This window comes from Mesoplodon mirus (assembly GCF_964341445.2).
Source record: "Mesoplodon mirus genome assembly, chromosome: 1".
Lineage (NCBI taxonomy): Eukaryota > Metazoa > Chordata > Mammalia > Artiodactyla > Ziphiidae > Mesoplodon > Mesoplodon mirus.
The window spans coordinates 24,091,349-24,106,754 of record NC_138976.1 but is presented as its reverse complement, the minus strand read 5'-3'; the positions used below and the strand labels follow the sequence as shown (position 1 = coordinate 24,106,754).

The 15,406-nt window shown below is 50.4% G+C and overlaps 1 protein-coding gene across 1 annotated transcript; it reads right to left on the bottom strand.

The window, feature by feature from the left end:
- Positions 1 to 10,034: 10,034 nt before the first annotated feature.
- On the bottom strand, positions 10,035 to 14,791 carry ALDH1B1 (aldehyde dehydrogenase 1 family member B1). Its single transcript, XM_082612236.1, has 2 exons — positions 14,729 to 14,791; positions 10,035 to 12,427 (listed from the first exon to the last, which is right to left on the bottom strand). Exon 2 carries the CDS (start codon positions 12,415 to 12,417, stop codon positions 10,864 to 10,866), a length of 1,554 nt encoding a protein of 517 aa, XP_082468362.1. The 5' UTR covers positions 12,418 to 12,427; positions 14,729 to 14,791; the 3' UTR covers positions 10,035 to 10,863.
- Positions 14,792 to 15,406: the final 615 nt, after the last annotated feature.

Below are 15,406 nucleotides of genomic sequence, written 5' to 3'. Positions count from 1 at the left end.
AACAGACTGCATGTAGCCTTTTTATACTTCTGAAATGAATAGCTCTGTGAGAATTCTTTTTTTAACTTCTCCCTCCGAGGGAAGGTCACGTTAGGTATATTTGTAATTCTAAAGGGCTGGACCGAGGCGTGTGTCAGCTGTGACTCTTTACCTCATTTGTCTAGGGCTGATTAGTGACTTAGTATGTGTTGTAGGAAGAGGGGGGAGGGTCCTGTCGTCCTCTGCCTGACCTCTCTAACTTTGTGTGACCTGGGTAGGTCCCTCCCTCTCTGAACCTTGGTCTCTTCAGCTGTGAATGTGGTATTTGGACTGGATGTTACCCATGTCCCTTCAAACACTGCCATCCTGGAGTAAGATGGTCCTACAGAAAAAAATATGGGAAGTGTAGTCTTAGCATTCTTTTAAAAATAATATTCCCTCAAAAACAAATGCCATTGCTTCATATGAAGGTGTGGACAGCTGTTATTCCTGCTGCTTTCCCATTTTAAAGAGACTTAGTCCTAGATGGAACACTTAACCAGACTCAAGGGCCCCTTGGCTGGGCATCTGGGGACCACGATGTCCACTTATTAACAAGCCCAGCATTCTCTAAGCAAGCTGGCAGTGGAGACCTGGCTTTTGGACATCAAATTGTAAAAATGGGGTTAACTGCTCTCTCTGGGCTGTGGAATTAGAGTGTAGTAGAATACATTTTACTTAGAGCTGTTTTGACCTTACCCAGAAATATAGCTTTCTTTCTTTTCTTTTAATCAAGAAAGAAAAAAGGAGAATATTTAATATCTGGCCTAAAAAAATAGACCCCCTAGGTGACTAAAATTTTTTAAAATCAGAATTGGGATCTCACATGTGGATAGTTGTTAAATTTCAAGAAACACTGTCCTGTCTGTGGTCATTTTCCATTTCTGGGACGGCAGGCAGGATAAGCATTAATGTCCCTCCCCCTTTACAGATGAAGAAAACCAGGCTCCGAGAGTAAAGCGCTTGCCTGAGGCCTGAAAGCCTCTGAGAAGGACTGGAGCTGAGGGCGCCTGGTCCTCTTTGGCACCCTTTCCACTCCATGGTGCTGCTTCTCAGAAAAATCTCGTAACTATGGAAAGGAAGATGCTGCCATTTCCACAGGTTTCAGGGATTCTCCTTAAGGTCCATCTCAACTTTTAAAGCAACACTCTCAAGCCGCTCACACTGGGCATTGCATTTTGGAGTCCTTTCTGGAATTGCATTTTCTGCCTTTAAGCCTGGCTGTTCCACATCTGAAATGCTGGGGTGGCATCACCCTGACGTACATAGCAGGAGGGTGGCCCAGGAATCCAGAACCATGATGTCCATTTGGGAATTCACCCCTATCTTTCTGGGTGACCCTGAGCAAGTCCCCTTCATTTTCTGGACCTCGATTCCTCATTTGAATAAGGGAACGAAACTAGATGGGTGGTTTTCAAACTTTAAAAACATTGGAACCCCTTCTTTGAATAAAGTCAAAATTGAACCTGATCAAAAGGGAAGCTGTCCTTGTCTGTTGGAGGTTGGGCCTTCCAGGGGATCTGCTCACGTGCCCTCCCTACTCGGCTCCCCCAAACCCCACGGCAGTGATTTCAGTATCCAAGTCTGCAGTTAATTCCTCTGTGATTTGAGTGGTTGGGAGATGGCTTGGGAAGAGACTTAGTGAAACCGTGTCAGAGGAATAGGGAACTGTAGCGAAGGTAGTAGAACAACATCATGCATCTGCTAATAAGCACATTCAGCAAAATCAGTTGAATCACCTCAACTTTGCCCAGTCAAAATTGGAGAGCTGGATGTGGACCCAAAGAGCAGGGTAGATGGAGCCCCAGGGTGACAGGGCTGAGCATCAAGACTGCAGGAGGCTGGGTGTAGCATCATAATGATGTACAAAAAATAATAATAATAAATGTTACACTGTCTGAAGTTTTCACCAAAACCAAAAAGGTAGGTTAGCATGACTGTTCCAACCTAATGACTTTTCAACTGTAAGAGCCCCAAGACCTCTCAGAGGCTAAGCGAATGTGTGCTGTGGCTTTTATCATTTGGAAACATGATGCCCTCAGAGCCTGTGTTTTCTACCCTATTTTCATAGATGTGATGATGTCACAGGACCCCTGCACTCTGAAAATAAATGTTTTTAGGGACAGTCTTTGTGGTCTCTCCTTGGAACGCTGCTGTAGGTGGGTCCAGGTCCCACTGATACTTCTCCATCATCCCTTATGCATCTTGCCCTTCTTTTGCTTGCACATCAACTACTGTCATCCGAATTGTCCTTATCTCTCACACCTGAGCTGTGGTTACAGTCGTACCTGGTCACCTTGCTTGCAATTTTTTTTTTTTTTTTTTTTTGCGATACGCGGGCCTCTCACCGCTGTGGCCTCTCCCGTCATGGAGCACAGTCTCCGGACACGCAGGCCCAGCGGCCACGACTCACGGGCCCAGCCGCTTCGCGACACGTGGGATCCTCCCAGACCGGGACACGAACCCGTGTCCCCTGCATCGGCAGGCGGACTCTCAACCACTGTGCCACCAGGGAAGCCCCTTGCTTGCAATTTTTAACCAGCCCTAACTAATCATCTACTGCCAGCCTGATCCCTCTAACTCACTCTGAACTGGTGTCTCCCACTGTATAAGCATTCTACTATTTAATTCATTCACTTAGATCTGCCCTCTGTTACCCCACATGCACACGGAATAGCATTCTCCAGAGGCCAGAGGGTGCAGACACTGGCAATATGAAGGTATGTGGGACCTGGGCCCTGCACTCAGGTGAGACTTGAGTGGGGATGAGTGGGACAAGGTTGCCATCCTGCCACACAGCACAAGGTGTCTGCTTTGTGATCAGAGTAGGGGGAGGTCAAGGAAGACTTCCTGGAAGAGGAGAGCCATCTGAGCTGGGGATTGAAGTGATGTGGGAGATTCCAGGCTAGGGGAGTAGCATGTAAAAGGAGCCGGGGTGGAGAAGTGCAGTGTAGTTTGTGCATGGGGAGTAGTGACCAGTTGTGGCTGAGAGCTCTAGTGGCAGGAAGCGGGGTAGTTTTTGGCCACACCCCTAACTACCATCAGAAGAGGTTGGACCTGATGCTATAAGAGGTGGGCCTGAATCTCAGTCTTCTGTTGTCAACTGGGTTATAACTAGGCTTGAGGAAGATAATCCAAAAGCTAGTGTTCAATCCCAAAGGTATCCACTTTCCACCTTAAACAAGAAAGGGTAGTTTTTAGTCAAAGTGGATTTTTTCTTCAAGTTTTAGGGTGAAATTAATCCCATGTCTTTAAAAAACATTGCCCTCTCCTCTTCCCCAGAGATGGATGATGCAGGAAAAATTAATAAGAACGAGCAAACCAGTTGACAGTGAACAGTCTCCTATAATAAATTTCCTCATCCCAGCCTTCGCCAAAGCCTCTTGAACATTAAATCAGAGAATGATTATTATGTGATCTTTTAATTAATTAAGGGAAACTAAAGTGCTCTGGTGTCTGCAGCTGAATAATGAATTCAGAGCGTAGGGAGCCCATCATCCAGGGCAGAAGTGGATACACTTGCCCAGGCTCAGCTCAAGCTGACACCTCTCTCCTGGAGCGTGAACTTTTTTACAGTCATGACTGCTTCTGAGTTCAGCATTGACTGCACCTGTGTCTCCTTTCACTATGGCTGTCTCTTCGTTATCCTAAATCTCCCCCATGATATATTAGGGCATGGTTGGATGTCAGGGGAAGAGTAAAAATCATTAATTCTAGGGGATGGGAGGCAGGGAGCAGGAGCTTTTCTCATCTCCATTGGTAAATCCACCCACCACACACATCTACAGAGCACCTACTGGGCGCCAGGCACTGCTCCGTGCTGAGGGATCTACTGTTGCTCACAGCCCCCAGAGTAGCAGCCCTGGTGCAGAGAGCTGGGCCTGTCTCTGCTACTGAAGGTGCTGCAGTCATCCCTGGGGTAGAGTGGGCATTAGATTTGGAGTTGAAAGACCCGGAACCAAGGTCAAACCCTGCCATGGTCTGTGGGTCTGGGGCACTTGCCTCTACTCTAGGAGCCTTCATTTCCTCACCAGTCCAGGGAGGTCAGCATCACTGCCCTGTCCTGCTGCCCTGAGGATCCCATGCATGAATGGACATGCACCGTCCACTCTCTAGGGGATACTGAGGGCTGTGAGCTGAGTGGCAAGGACACAGGGAGTCAGATCAGACATGCTGGGGGTCTGCGGGAAACACAGCCTAGTGGGACAGAATATCAGACCCGTGATGATGAACAAGAGCTGCCACAAGGCAAGACTAAAGGAAGGGTGGGTGCTATGAGCTCAAAGGGGCCAGAGATGACTTGATTGAGATGGTCAGAGAAAGCATCCTGGAGGAGGTAGGTCCCCAACAAGGCTCCAAGACAATGGGCTGAATTTGGAGAGGAAAGAAGGAAGGAGAAAGAAACAGCGCGAGTAAGGCTGGAAGGTAGGAGTGAACAGCCCACAAGAGGATTAAGCTTTAAAAGCATCTTTGTAAGACACACTCTAACCATTGTGCACAACTGCAAGGAGGTGCTTCTGTGTGCCAGAGCGAGCTGTCCTCCAAAACTTGAGGACAACATGGAAGTGTCCCCATAACTACGTTTCCAGCTTCCCTCTGCACCTCAGTTGGGTCAGATGGTTTTTGCCAATGGCTGGGCATGGAAGCAGTGCATTCCACCCCAATGCCAGGGCCTTAAGAAGTAGCTGTGCCTTTTCTGTACTTTCTTCCCCATCTAACAGGGGACATGAGGTCTCTAAGGCCCCATGCAGCAGGTTTTCACCTGGGCCTGTGGACTCATAGGAATTCTATAGATGGCTTCATGGGGTCTATGAGCCCCTTGAAAGTGTGCCAGATTTTGTGTGGATGTGCATGTATGTATTTCTTTCTGGTGAAAAAAATTGGCTTTCACTAGCATCTCAAAGGAATACATAACATAAAAATGGTCAAGAAGTACTGTAGACAGTGGAGCCACAAGATGGAAGGAACCTGTGTTTCTGGATCTCCACATGGAGGACAAGTGCTGATTAACCACACCTGCATTAGATTGTTATCTAATAAGCAAGAAATAAGGCACTGTTGTGTTGAATCCTGAAAACTTGGGGGTTTATTTGTTGTGGCAGCTAATGTTACCCTGATACATGTGGGAAGAGCATTTGGTTGGGGGCAAGAGACCTGTAATCCAGGCCACGCTCTGACCCCACTGAGTTCCTTGGCCTTGGACGGTCACTCAGTCCACTCTAGTTAAGTGAATGGGGAGGCTAGGGGCTCTCAAAGGCCCTCACAATGTGCCTGCCTGCTTTCCTTCCAAGGTCTTCCAATTCTAGGGTTAATGCACAGATCACTGGGGCTTGGGGGGATTAAGTGGTGCTCTCAACACACAGCAGTCTGGCTTCTGCCGCCACCCATTCACACAACCTGCCCTTACCAAGGTCTCCAGGGAGCCCCATGGCTTCAGCCTCCTCTTACTTGATCTCTTGGAAACACTTGATTCCACCCATGGCTCCCTCCCGTTCCCGCCTTCCTTGGCTTCTTGACTCCTCTCTCCCAGGTCCTCCCGCTTTTCCTTAGTGCCTTTCACAGAATTCTCATCCTCCACCCGCCCCTTGATGTCAGCATCATCAAGATCAAGCTGTCCTTGCCCTCCCTGCAATCTGTTAACACAGCAGACCCAGTGATCCTTTTAAAACATGTCAGATCACGTTACAGCCCTGTTCCCCTTCTGGTTCCTTCATGGTTCAGAGTAAAGGCCCCAGTCGGCACAGTGGCCTTCAAAGCTCTCACCATCTGCCCCTCCCCCAGCCCTGCCTTTTCTCTGTCCTTGTCTCTCCCCACTGCTTGCTCCATCCAGCTCCCTGGCCTCCTTGTGCTCCCTGGACACCTCAGGTGTGCTTCAGCTTCCAGACCTTTGCACCTGCCATTTCCACACCTCTTTCAGTCCTTTGTCATCTCTTCAGTGAGACCTCTGTTAAGTGACGGACCTCTTCAGATGATCTATCACTTATTGAAGATAACAATTCCTACCCCACCCCACCCATATTCCCTATTCCCCTTCCCAGCAGGACCTTTCTCCCTGATAACCTTAACCATCTGACAGACTAAATATTTCATTTATTTTGCTTATGGTCATTCATTCTCCCCCTGATGGGAAGGATGTGCAGGACTTTAGTTCCCTGCTGTATCGTCAGCACCAACAATACTGCCCAGCACATAGCCAGCACTCAATAAAGTGTGCTGAATAAACAAACAAATAAATACATAAACTCAGGGGCTTCCCTGGTGGCGCAGTGGTTGAGAGTCCGCCTGCCGATGCAGGGGACACGGGTTTGTGTCCCGGTCCGGGAAGATCCCACATGCCGCGGAGCGGCGGGGCCCGTGAGCCATGGCTGCTGAGCCTGCGCGTCCGGAGCCTGTGCTCCGCAACGGGAGAGGCCACAGCAGTGAGAGGCCCGCGTACCGCAAAAAAATAAAATAAAAATAAATAAACTCACTACCTTGTCCCCAAACCTGCTCCTCCAGCTAGGCTCCCTTTCCCAGTGGGGGCACCACCACCCACTTTGTTATCCCAGCAAGGAATTCAGGGTCACCCTAACTTTCACTCTCCTCTTGCATGCAGTCTGTCACCACACCCCAAAGCCCACCTCTTGGCTCCCAGGATCTCCCACCCATCCTCACACCTGGTTCAGGTCAGCATCCCTGGCATAGGCAGCAGTGTCCCAAGTGGGCTCCCACACCAAGCCGACCCCTCAACCTATCCTGCACATTGAAGCAGAGCCAGCTTTAGGAACCAAAATATGACCCAATCACTTTCCTTTGAAACCCTCGTGGCTGGACAATATGCGGTCTTCCTCACAGGGGTAAGGGCCCTTCCCCATCCAGTCCCTGCCTCCTCCCAGGTCTCTCCCTTCCTCACACCATTCCTTGCACCCTCCGTGCTTTCTCACAGACTCCATGCCCTTTCCTCTCCCAGGAATACCCTTCCTGCATCCCTGTGCCAGATTACCTCGTTTTCATGCTGCAGAATCCCATGATCCTGCCATTGGGCCTTTCCCTTGGGCTGAGCTGGGTGCAGAAGACAGAGTCAGAAGACCTGAATTTGAGTCCTTCACTTACTAGCTGAACATGGCTGGGCTTCCATGTTTATTTATCAAGCATGGAATGATAATAATAAGTGCCTTGAGGGTAATCAGAAGCATTAAATGATATAACAAACATTATTGTAGGTGCCTTACAAACATTGTGGGTGCTTAATATTATTTCTTTCTGTGAGCTTACAGTCTCTGTACTTCTACTTATCACAGCACTTTTCACCCTGGTCTGTAATTATCCCCCTGCCAGACCATGAGCCCCTGCAGGACAGGGACTGCCTCATTCAATTCTGTTTCCCTACAACTTGCCTAGAGCCAGCACCTTAGCCTTCAAATTAATTAACAAAGTGGCCACCAGAGGGCAGCCTCACACCCAGAATACAGCCAACCCAAACTGAAGTTCTTAAGTGGCCCGGCATCTGGGTGATGGAGCAGCAGCCTGACGGCTCCAGCTAAGAGGCTGGGTGTTTGGGATTGTTTGGCATTGCTGTGGGTTCTCCAGGCTTCGGGGTTTGATTATATGTGCTCTTAGTTTGCCTCCCCCTCCCCTGTCTCCTGGACCCAATTCCAAAGTGTGTGTTGCTCAGAAGGGGGGTCCCTCATACCAACAAGCAATTCTCAGACACAAGCAGGTAGCAGAATTCAACTCAGTTCTGACACTATCTACCCAGAGATAGTGTCAAATCCCATTTAGGGGTCAGTCCTACTAGACTGTCGTACCCCACCCCCGCCCTCTGCTTCAGATACCAGTCATAAGTCCAGGTTGTTACCTGTGCCTCTGACTGACAAGGCCCAAAAGTCACTTCATTAACATAACAAAAAACACCTTTATCACTCTCATCACTTAGGAAATTCCAAGGGTTTTAGGAGCTGTGCCAGAAGTGCACGAAGACCGAATATATATGTCTCATTATAAATCACAGTATCACACCTTCCTCCTGGCCCATAGTGTAGGCACATGGGAAAATTACTCCAAATGAGCCACATACAAAACCTCTCAGCTTCTCTTTCCTCCTCTGAAAAAAGGGTAACCCTACTGCCTACTTGATAGGATTACTGTGAGACTTCAAAGGCATGTAAGGCATAGAGACTGACAAACTAAGTGCTTGGTATAAGTTTGTCGAATGGGTGGATGCCCCGGAATTGCAACATCTATGACCAAGTGAAGTCATCACGCAGGAAGTGTCCACACTCAGTAATGATGCCCAGTTCAGCCTCCCTGCTCCCACTTCCCCACATTCAGAGCAATGGTGATGAGAACAGAGGGATTTTGGGGGCTGAGCTGATTGGGAATCTGACCTATCTGACTCCTCAGTCTCAGAATCTTAGGGACTGAAATGAGGGACCTAGAAGATTATCCTTTTCCAGTCCCACCCCATACTGGGACACCCTCTACAAAACTCCTCTTTGGTTTAGAATTTTTTTTTTTATTTACTTATTTTTTACTTATTTACTTTTGTCTGTGTTGGGTCTTGGTTGCTGTGCGCGGGCTTTCTCTAGTTGTGGCGAGCGGGGGCTACTCTTCATTGCGGTGCGCAGGCTCCTCATTGCAGTGGCTTATCTTGTTGTGGAGCACAGGCTATAGGCACGTGGACTTCAGTAGTTGCGGCACGTGGGCTCAGTAGTTGTAGCACGCGGGCCCTAGAGCACAGGCTCAGTAGTTGCGGCACGCGGGCTCCGTAGTTGTGGCTCGTGGGCTCTAGAGCACAGGCTCAGTAGTTGTGGCACACGGGCTTTGTTGCTCCATGGCATGTGGGATCTTCCCAGACCAGGGCTTGAACCCACGTCCCTTGCATTGGCAGGTGGATTCTTAACCACCGCACCACCAGGGAAGTCCGGTTTAGAAGTATTGAGAAGCAAATGAGGAATGAATTTGTTAAAACATTGAGATGTTGCATGTTAATCATTAGAGGCCCCACTGACCCATCCACCCACTCACTCATTTCCCTACTTCACGAGAAACTTTCACCATGGTGGAAAGTGCCAATAGCCTCCAAGAAAAATAGGTAAAATGTGCACTTTGCGGGGCAGTCAGGGTCACCCCAGCCTTAGACAAATGGTGTAGAAAGGAGATCCTAGGAAGGAGAGATGAAGGGACCAAACAGCCCCTGAGTCCTCAGGAAGCAGTTTCAGGCCAACTCCAAGGTAAGATACTGAACAAAATCGTTTCAATGCCTAGGTGAGATAATGGGGTGTTAAAGAGATGACGGGGTGGGGGGGTGCCTTCACAAGGCTGAGTGGACCTAAAAGTATGGTGAGTCATGAGCAGCATGGTCTAGAAAGATGGAAGACAGGAGAGAGAGGATCAGCATCTGTTTCTGAATCGGGGTCTGGCTGACTTGGTCTCACTCCCATCAGCTGGGGAATGGAGTTGTGAGACTAACAACAAACAAACTCAACTCGCAGGTTTGAAATTCCCCAAACCCTAGTGTGTCAGGATGGCTCTGATGCTGAGCTTGGCTTGAAGGCTGGTATGTACTGGTGAGGGTTGGAGGGACAATGCCAGCAGAAGCCTTGAAATGAGAGCTGAAATAAACTGGCTCTAGGCAGGACCCAGCACTTTTCTCTGGGGGTCTTAAAGTTGCACTTTGTCACTCAGGTGAGAGAAAACAAAATCAAAACTAGAAATATTATGGAGGGGACTTCTGACTATCGGGGTCCCTTCCATCCCCAAGACTCTGTAAAATGTTCAGCAGCAAAAGAATATTGATACAAAACTGATTTGCAAACAGAATGTGTGAGTTTATTTTAATTTTTAACTGAAATTAATTCACATATCATAAAATTCACCCTTTTAAAGTATGTAATTCAGTGCGTTTTGGTATATTCACAAAGTTGTGCAACCATCAACACTAATTCCAGAACATTTCAAAACATCCCCAAAAGAAATCCTATAGCCATTAGCAGCTATTCCCCATTCCCTCCTCCCCCAGCCCCTGGCAACCACTAGTATACATTCTGTCTCTATGGACTTGCTTATTCTGGACATTTCATATAAATGGAATCATACAATATGTGGCCTTGTACGTCTGGTTTCTTTCACTTAGCATAATGGTTTCAAGGTTCACCCACGTTGTAGCATGTGTCAGTACTTCTCTCCTTTTTAAGGCCGAACAGTATAAGAAATATTCCATAGAAACATTTTGCTTAGCCACTCATTAGTTGATGGACATTAGGGCTGTTTGAGCTTATTTTAAGTGAATGGTTATATAAATGCATTTTCTGTTTACCCCTTCCCTCAAGTTAAGGACAATCAGTAGCAAAATGAAGCAATGCAAGCAAGCAAACCAGTCAGCAACTGGTACTTAGAAAAAGAAAAGCAGCCTTGATTTTTCGGGTACATCACTGAAGAATGGGGCCAAGATTATGGGGTCTAGCTTAAAACTCCTAATGCCTTCCAATCCCATGTCTGAGATGAGCCTACCCACTAAGACATCAGTTAATCCACCGGGAAGTCCTTGGATGAGTAAGAAGAACTGAGAGCCATGGTCTGGATCAGTGTTTCTTAATCTGTCTTTCAGAAACTCCTAAGGTTTCATGGAAGTAACACAGGGCCAGCAAGGGGGCTGGAGTGCAGGTGGACAGGGCTCTGAGCCCAGCCCCCATCCCTGCTTTAACTAGAGCAGCTCTCATTTTAATTGCTTTATTTGTTGAGGTTCCCTCTAAGTGTTCATCTGGAACAAATAAAGGGGGTCCATGGCTAAAAAACTGTTTGGCAACCACTGGTAGGTGGTTGTGGCATCCTTGGACTAGAGTTGGCGCTCCCTGGCAGCCGTTCTTACGAGTTCTTCTGAGGAACCTTGATGGTGACTGTCTTCACCTCTGTGTAGGCCTTAAGCCCATCCTCCCCCAGCTCCCTCCCATTGCCAGATTCCTTAAAGCCTCCAAATGGAGTGTGGCAGGTGACAATGTTGTAGGTGTTTACCCACACCGTCCCAGCTTGGAGTGCCTGTGTGAAGTACATGGCTTTGTCCAGGTCCTGGGTGAACACAGCAGCAGCCAAGCCATACCTGGTGTTGTTGGCCCTCTCAATCACCTCCTCCATCTTCCTGAACTTGAAGAGAGGCTGCACAGGCCCGAAGATCTCCTCCTTGGCAATCCTCATGTCATCCTGCACACCACCAAAGACCGTGGGCTTGATGAAGAAGCCTCGCTCTCCAAAACGCTCCCCACCGCAAAGAAGTTTTGCCCCCTCCTTCTGGCCAAGCTGGATGTAGCCCAGGATTCGTTCAAACTGTTCCTTGTCCACCTGGGGCCCCTGCTGGGTGTCCAGCTCAAAGGGGTTCCCAACTTTCCTCTGCTTAGCTTTTTCCACAGTTCTCTCGAGGAACTCATCATAGATGGATTCTTCAACGAAGGTCCGGGAACCGGCACAGCAGCACTGACCCATGTTGAAGAACAGGGCTTCATGGCACTGTTCCACGGCATGGTCCATGTCGGCATCGGCCAACACAATGCTCGGGCTCTTCCCACCCAGCTCCAGGGTGACTCTCTTGAGGTTGGAATCGCCGGCCGCCTTCTGGATCAGGTGGCCCACCTCGGTGGAGCCAGTGAAGGCAACTTTGTCGATATCCATGTGATGGGCAATGGCCGCTCCTGCTGTTGGGCCATAGCCTGTGATGATGTTTACCACCCCAGGGGGAAAGCCCGCCTCTTTGACGAGGGAGGCGAAGTACAGGGCAGAAAGGGGGGTCTGCTCTGCCACCTTCATGACCACAGTGTTGCCTGTGGCAAGTGCCGGGGCCAGCTTCCAGCCCTGCATGACCAAGGGGAAGTTCCACGGGATTATCTGGCCACAGACGCCAACAGGCTCGTGCCGGGTGAAGCAGAAATGCTCGCCATCCATGGGGATGGTCTTGCCATGCCACTTGTCAGCCCAGCCAGCAAAGTACCGGTATACCTTGATGACCTCATCCAGGTCCAAGACATAAGACTCCTGGAAAGGCTTCCCATTGTCTAGGGTCTCCAGTGAGGCCAAGTAGACACGATCCCGCTCCACTAGGTCAGCCAGGCGGTTCAGCAGCCGGCCCCGCTCTGAGGCATCCATCCGGCGCCACGGAGACCCCAACTGGAAGGCCTCCCGGGCTGCTTTCACAGCCCGATCCACGTCAGCCCGGTCCCCTTCAGCCACGTGGCTGATGACCTTCCCAGTGGCAGGGTTGACTGTCGGGAAGGTCTTCTTGCTGACCGCATCTTGCCACTCATTGTTGATGAACAGCTGGTTGTAGCGGATGTCTGGGTTCAGGATGGGGCTGGGGAGGGCTGCTGCTGAGGAGTACGGGGTGGCCAGATGGCGCAGGCAAAAGAGCCGGGGCACCAGGAAGCGCAGCATGCTGAGTACTCTGGAGAGGGACAGGAGCCAGGGTGAACACGGAGAGGGAAGCAGGGGTCCCCCAAAGGCCCATCAGCTCGGATGTTCCAAGATTCTAGCATAAAGGGGTGTCACCTCTGAAAACATGGATCATGAGGGCTACAGAGCCCTGAAGAACTCTCTGGTTCAATTCTGTCATGTCCGATCTAGCCTCTTGCTCACTCCTTCACCTCTTCTGGGTCTTCGCTCAAATGTCACCTTCTTAGTAAGGCCTTCCCTGAGCACCCTTTATAAAACTGCAACTTTCCTCAGCCCCAGGACTCTCTCTCCCCAATACTGTGCTCTATGTTCCCCCACCTGACATACCAAAGAGTATATGTACATGCTTATATATTTATTGTCTGCCTCTCCCCAACAAAATGGGCTCCATGAGGGCAGGGACATTTTTTCCCTGTTTCATTCATTGCTATGTCCCTGATACCTAGAATTACGCTGGCTACAGAGTAGCTGCTCAGTGGGTAGTTATTAAATGACAGACAGAGGAAACATCAAAATATCCACAAAGGCTGTTTACTAAGGCTGTTTAACTGACCTACAGGTAGAGTAAAAACCCAAGGGACTCAGAGCCAGAGTTGTTGAATGCTGAATGGGGTCGTGCGTATGAAAAGCCTGGCACGCCCACCCAGGTCATTGGAGCTGGTGGCACCCTCAGAAGCCAGCCCAGCCCAGCCCAGTCCCCCGGGGACGGGGACCGGCTTCAGCTTTCCCAGGAGTGCAGTGAGTCCGGCAGCTGGAAAGAAGGCTCTGTTTACTCTTGCTTACAACTCTGAAAACAGTGTAGACTTTATTAAAACAACTATAACATTTAAACAGTCTATATAATTTATTCAATGTAATTTAAATGGTATATAAATTTCCTAGATTCATTAAAGCAGTTACTCTCCAGCTAGGACATCAATCCCTCCATACCTGCTGTCTCTCTTTTTTTTGTTTTTTGTTTTTTTGTTTGTTTGTTTTTTTGCGGTACGCGGGCCTCTCACTGTTGTGGCCTCTCCCGTTGCGGAGCACAGGCTCCGGACGCGCAGGCTCAGCGGCCATGGCTCACGGGCCCCGCCGCTCCGCGGCATGTGGGATCTTCCCGGACCAGGGCACGAACCCGTGTCCCCTGCATCGGCAGGCAGACTCTCAACCACTGCGCCACCAGGGAAGCCCCTTGCTGTCTCTCTTGAGCCTTACCCCACCAGCCCCCAAAAGGAATTGCACCTGCCCTACCCCAGCACACACACCCTCTGCCACTGGGGAGGGAGAGGAGCAGAGAACTCATCCAGGAAAACAAGACCCCGGCCAGGTCCCTGGCCCTACGCAAATCAGTCCTGCCCAGGAAGCCATCCCTTGGGAAGAAGCTGAGCCAGCAGAACTGTCAGGGGTGCACACAAGTCCACTCTGCTCAGGACTCTGCCCCATGCTGGGACAGAAGCAGACTTGGGTCCAACAGGCCTGGGTCTGAGGAAGGAGGGGTCCCAGGGGAGGTCAGGATAAGGGGGATGCGGGGTCACTAATCCATGGGGTGGTGGTACAAGGGTTCAACAGGCAGGAGGGGTGGTCACAGACCAAGGCTGGCAAGCCTGCTTTCATTCCCAGCCAAGGCTGTTTCTACTCTAGGGGCCTACGAGGGGTGTGCATTGGGCCTCCACCTGCATATGGGAAGAGGACTGCTCAAAGCACTCCATGCTTTGCAGTTCCTAGGCCACCTTCTCAGTAGTTAACTCACCGAGGCTTCCAGCAGCCCTGATGACCCTCATTGTGGAAGAAAGCTGGGGATCAGAGAGGTTCTGGGACTCACTGAGGACACACAGCAATTAAGAATAGGAGCCTCAGGCTGGATTCCCACAGCCCTAGCTTTGTGCTTCTTCCGTACTACGGACAATTTCTTACAGTTCCCACTATTAGCGCCCAATGTGCCAAGGACCGGACCTTCTGGGTCATCGAGGACCGGGTGGCTCCCACCTCACCCTTTCCGCGGGGAGGAAGTGCGTGTCCTGGCCTCTCGGCTACCAGTCAGGAGCCCAGTAGGCCCGGTGGGCGGGAGCGATGAGGCCGAGCTAACCGGGAAGCTTTCGAGGGTGTGAGTCCACGGGGCGATAAGGCGCCACCCCTGGACCCGGGTGCGGAAGGAGGGGTGGGAAGCGTGAAGAGGTTCCTACAGTGCACGCCTCCGGGGCAGAAAGGCAGGCCCCCATGTGGGGAAGCCGAGACCCAGAGAGGAAGCCTCCACTGCAGGAAGGGGAGCTGCGGCCTGCCCGGGGGGCCGAGTGGGAAGGGCGCCAGTTACCTGCAGCAGGCTGGCGCTCACACTCGGTTGCAGCTTCGGATTCTCACAGGTCTAGCCTGGCCTCTGGCTGGGCGCTCGCCGCAGGCCCCGCCTCCGCGCAGTGGCGGGGCTCAGTCACCAATGAGGCTCCGCCTGCGCCTGGGGCGCCGCCGACTTCCCGCCCCGCGGCTAAGGCAGCTCCTCCCTCCGGGCGCAGGTGTGTTGGGGCTGCTGGGACTGGGGTGATGGGACTGGGGGCGGGGAGCGCCCCACCTTTCCCACGTCCCAGCGCCCCCTACCCCGGGGGGTATCCCGCAACACGCCAGCGCTCTCCTCTCGCATCGCCGCTCAGAGCTGGAGTCCTAAGGCCCGAATGGGTAGGAGTTCTCAGGTCACACAGCAATCAGAGACTGGACCCCAATTGTATTTTTCCTTTCTCTCTCGCAACACGATGCGCCTTGTTAGGTTACCATCATTTGAACTTTGCCTTAACCCCTTCTGGGTCTCCCCTCTCTCTCAGTTTTTTCCTTGTTTCACTAATTTGACTTGTCTTCCACTCTCTCTGCTCTTTTTCCCAGTTGATTTTATATTTGTGTTTTTAAAAGCTGCATTTTTTTAAAGGACATAAAGAGTATATGTGCAATATAGAAAGCTTGGGAAACACAGAAAAGGATACAAGAAGAAAACATTACTTTCAAT

What these genes read in the sequence shown, in the direction of transcription:
- ALDH1B1 (XM_082612236.1), bottom strand. Translation starts at nt 12,417, where the DNA reads ATGCTGCGCTTCCTGGTGCCCCGGCTCTTTTGCCTGCGCCATCTGGCC.